The 4,482-nt window shown below is 45.8% G+C and overlaps 1 protein-coding gene across 1 annotated transcript; it reads left to right on the top strand.

Annotated features, from left to right (window-relative positions):
- Positions 1 to 1,091: 1,091 nt before the first annotated feature.
- Positions 1,092 to 3,572, top strand: LOC134984740 (oocyte zinc finger protein XlCOF6.1-like; the record flags this gene model as incomplete). Its single annotated transcript, XM_063950241.1, has 1 exon — positions 1,092 to 3,572. A coding segment is annotated over one exon (1,287 nt), but the record flags the coding sequence as incomplete, so codon positions are not given.
- Between the last annotated feature and the right edge of the window lie 910 nt (positions 3,573 to 4,482).

Below are 4,482 nucleotides of genomic sequence, written 5' to 3' on the forward strand. Positions count from 1 at the left end.
GGATGGACTCAGGCCACGCCACTTTTGTTTATTTTAAATACTACGGGTGACAGGTGTGGTACATTCCTGCAAAGGCAGATCCAATCTCTTTCTCATCAGACTCTGCTGTCTTCCCTGCACTCTCACTCAGATGTTCACTGCTGCCAGTAGCACACGTATGAGAAGCAGAAGTATGGCATCAGCTGTATAGATTCTGATACGTAATTCTCTATATCATACTTACCGTACACACATCATCCTTATTACTATTGAGAGAATAGAGGTAAGACACTGATGATGGGTGTGTAAGAGTGGATTATAACCTAGCAGATGATGATGATGATTGCAGGGTATCATATGGCGTATTGCATGTAAAGTACCTTATTCCACACCTACTCTGCTGTAGCAATATACCTTATATAAGGGTGAGTAACACATGTACAGGCTTACCAGCGTATGAGCACACACATAAAGGAATACTGCCTTACCAATGCTTCCAGGAGTAACGTTAGGAGACATTTCTCTGATCCATCAGCTCATATGACTGATATTATTGTTCATCTAGAATCTCCAATTCATACGATATGTTCCCCATCCATTGTTTTACATTGCTGCTGACATAGGACTTGGCGAGTGACTACATTTCCATTTATACTTCATGGTTAGTTACCAGTACAAGAGAGAGATATATCTAAGTCTTATTATAATATTACATTTGTTATTGTGAGTGTTCTCAGGAGGGTGGACACGATGATAGTCTGAGACACAATATTATAAAGCCTTCATTACAAGTTATGTTTTATTATACACACACATTTACAATTAAGTGTCCCAGAGAGTCGTCTCCTATTGTTTACAAGATTAATATTGTTACAGAAAATGTCACATTTCCATAATGTGTTTTATTTCCAGCAGATGGACACACAAGCAGAAATATCTCAGAAGGACATCTAATGTTATCCCCGGATTGTGACATAAAAGATAATGACAGTAGACAGGATTCTCCAGGAGATAACCCCATTACCCCAATTATACATCCAGCTCTATCAGCTGATCCCTGTGATTCTGGGAAATGTTCTCCTGATCACTCTGATATTGGTGCATCTGTTACAGCTCTGAGAGTAGATACAGAGTTTCCCTGTTCTATAGATGCCAAATGTTTTACAAAGAACACAAAGCCTATTAACCCACAGACAGGTAAGGCAGGTGAGAGGCCATTTCCATGTTCTAAGTGTGGGAAATATTTTACATACAAATCAGCTCTTGTTACACATCAGAGAAGGCACACAGGTGAGAAGCCATTTACATGTTCTAAGTGTGGTCAATGTTTTACATACAAAACGACTCTTGATGCACATAAGAGAAGTCACACAAGTACATCACCATTTCCATGTTCTGAGTGTGGGAAATATTTTGCACAGAAATCACAACGTGCTAGACATCAGAGAAGTCACACAAGTGAGAGGCCATTTCCATGTCCTGAGTGTTGTAAATGGTTTGCACAGAAATCAGATGTTGTTAAACATCAGATAAGTCACACAGGTGAGAGGCTATTTCCATGTTCTGAGTGTGGGAAATGGTTTGCACGGAAAACAGATCTTGTTAAACATCAGAGAAGTCACACAGGTGAGAAGCCATTTTCTTGCTCTGAGTGTGCAAAATGTTATACTCGGAAAGCACAACTTGTTATACATCAGAGAAGTCACACAGGTGAGAAGCCATTTCCATGTTCTGAGTGTGGGAAATGGTTTGCACACAAATCAGATCTTGTTAGTCATAACAGAAGTCACACAGTGGAGAATCCTATTTCTTGCTCTGAGTGTGGGAAATGTTTTACACGGAAATCACAACTTGTTACACATCAGCGAAGTCACACAGGTGAAAGGCCATTTCAATGTCCTGAGTGTGGGAAAGGGTTTGCACAGAAATCAAATCTTGTTAGACATCAGAGAAGTCACACAGGTGAGAAGCCATTTCCATGTTCTGAATGTGGGAAATGTTTTGCACACAAATCAGATCTTGTTAGTCATAACAGAAGTCACACAGTGGAGAATCCAATTTCTTGCTCTGAGTGTGGGAAATGTTTTACACGGAAATGCCGCCTTGTTATACATCAGAGAAGTCACACAGGTGAGAAGCCATTTCCATGTTCTGAGTGTGGGAAATGTTTTGCACTCAAATCATCTCTTGTTAGACATCACATAAGTCACACAGGTGAGAAGCTATTTTCTTGCACCGAGTGTGGGAAATGTTTTACACAGAAATCACATCTTGTTAGACATCAGCAAAGTCACACATGTGAGAATCCATTTCCATGCACTGAGTGTGGGAAATGTTTTACACAGAAATCACAACTTGTTACACATCAGAGAAGTCACTCAGGTGAGGAACCATTTTAATCTTCTGGAGTATACTTATCATTGCCAGGCGTTGTTCTTCAAGGTTCTTATCCTATCTCGTATGCTTTTTGCAATATACATGCTACCACTGGGGGAAATAATCAGATGTCATGCCCTCATCTGCCACTGCTATACAGATGACCTGTCTTTTACTCCGTGTACCGAGAACCCAGTACCAATCCTAAATGGTTGTCTAGCTGAGCTCCAGGTGTGGGTGATGCCAGTTGGCTGTGACTCAGTCCTGGTGAAACATGTCATTATGATAGAAGTTCACCAACAAAGGGCAGGGCTACAGCTCAGCTTTGCAAACCAACCAGACTTATGCTTGGGGGTTCAGAGTTACAAAATGCTGATCCTGTGCGGAATCTAGGTGTCCTGGATGGTGGAGTGACACTTAGACATCAGGTATCAGCCACAATCAGATCCTCATCTGAGGAACATAGCCAGACTCCAGCACTTATTTCCCTCAGAAGATCTACCTGATGTCATACATGCACTTGTATCCTCCCATTTAGACTACTGCAATGTCCTCTACCTGGTCTCCCAGCAATAGAATTGCACCACTTGTAGCTTGTATAGAGTGCAGCAGCCAGGCTGTTACCTAACCAGCCCGTTCCTGCCACATAACACCCATTCTCTGCTCCCTTCACCGGCTGCCTGTAAGATGGTGACTCTGGGCCTAATTCAGGTTGGACTGCAGTGTGATCGAAATGGAATTATTCAGAAAAAGTTGCGGATGCATGCGCAGTGCCAATCCTGCGCATGCGCCCGCATATTCTGCAGAAAATGCGATTGCGTGTCAGGCAGAGGCAGTCACCTAGGGTGAGCGGGCAATGCTCATTTCCAGGGAGGAGGCGGTGTTGCGCGAATGGAGGGCAGAGGCGGACAAGCGGGCATCATCACGGTGGCTTTGTGACATCACATGCAGCCGCTGTGATTGAGAAGAATGCGGCGGGCCTCCTGCGGTAGCAGCTAAGCTGCGGCAGCAGGAGGCTTCACTAATTTCTACGATGAAGCGGAAATGGTGAGGCAATCGCAATTTCTGTTTCATCAAGGGGGTAGGCGGCGGTCAGCATGCTGGGTGGCCTTGCCCTGTGATGGGGAGACATGGTGGTTGGCAGTAGCGGGGGCTGCTGGAGGCAGTGTCTAAGTGGGTAATATTGTCCCCAAGCAGCGCTGAGGTGTCAGTGGGGAGATAGGGCAGGTGGCAGTAGTGGGGGGAGACAGGGTGGATGACAGTAGTGGGGGAAGACAGGGCGGTGGCAGTAGTGGGAGGAGACAGGGCAGGTGGCAGTAGTGGGGGGAGACAGGGCAGATGGCAGTAGTGAGGGAGCAGGGTGGATGGCTGTATTGCAGTATCAGGGGATGCTGGAGGCAGTAAAGAGGTGTATGTGTTCCACACAGAAACAGTTGATAATTAGACTTAATGATTATTATGCTTCCTTATTTCTAATTATTCCCTTGTATGTGTTATTGTTATTTGCTGAGTCAGCCTTTATGTGTGTTCTGTGTAATAATCCTGGTGCTACCGATGTCATATCATTTGAATTAACTTGGAAAAGATTAGATATTGTTAGGTGCGGCGGTGCTCACCCGCTCTCTGACAGAGCAGCAGTCATGGCCACTGCGCCTCTCTCCCTGTCCGTCTCCGCACGGCGCCTAGCAACGCCGGGAGCGCGATAGCCGCCGGCTCCCTGGCAACGCTAGGACGCTGTGCGTTCAGGGCCGCTGGGTCCATAGCAATGGGGACGCCACAGGCGGACCGCATTCCCCGTTGCATTAATGAAGCATTCACACCTGTTTTCCCCTGCTCGTGCAGCAAAGCAGCTGCACGACATTTGTTAATTAGGCTCTGTATTCCTATTGGAGGGTTCCCTGTTATATGCCTCCTCAGTGCCTCACACTAACGCCGGTGATAGCTTCCTGTATGCTGTTTATGTCTGGTGAACGTCTGTTCCTGGTCTGCTGTATCCGGTCTATCCTGCTCCCTGTGTCCTTGTATCCAGGAGTTCTTTAGCCGGTCCCGGGAATCCTTCTGGTCCTCGTGAACCTGTGGCTGCCGTTTGGGGTTCTCGCCCGGTTTCGTGAGTGGCGGCTTTGCCGC

This window comes from Pseudophryne corroboree (assembly GCF_028390025.1).
Source record: "Pseudophryne corroboree isolate aPseCor3 chromosome 3 unlocalized genomic scaffold, aPseCor3.hap2 SUPER_3_unloc_79, whole genome shotgun sequence".
In the NCBI taxonomy this organism is placed as follows: domain Eukaryota; kingdom Metazoa; phylum Chordata; class Amphibia; order Anura; family Myobatrachidae; genus Pseudophryne; species Pseudophryne corroboree.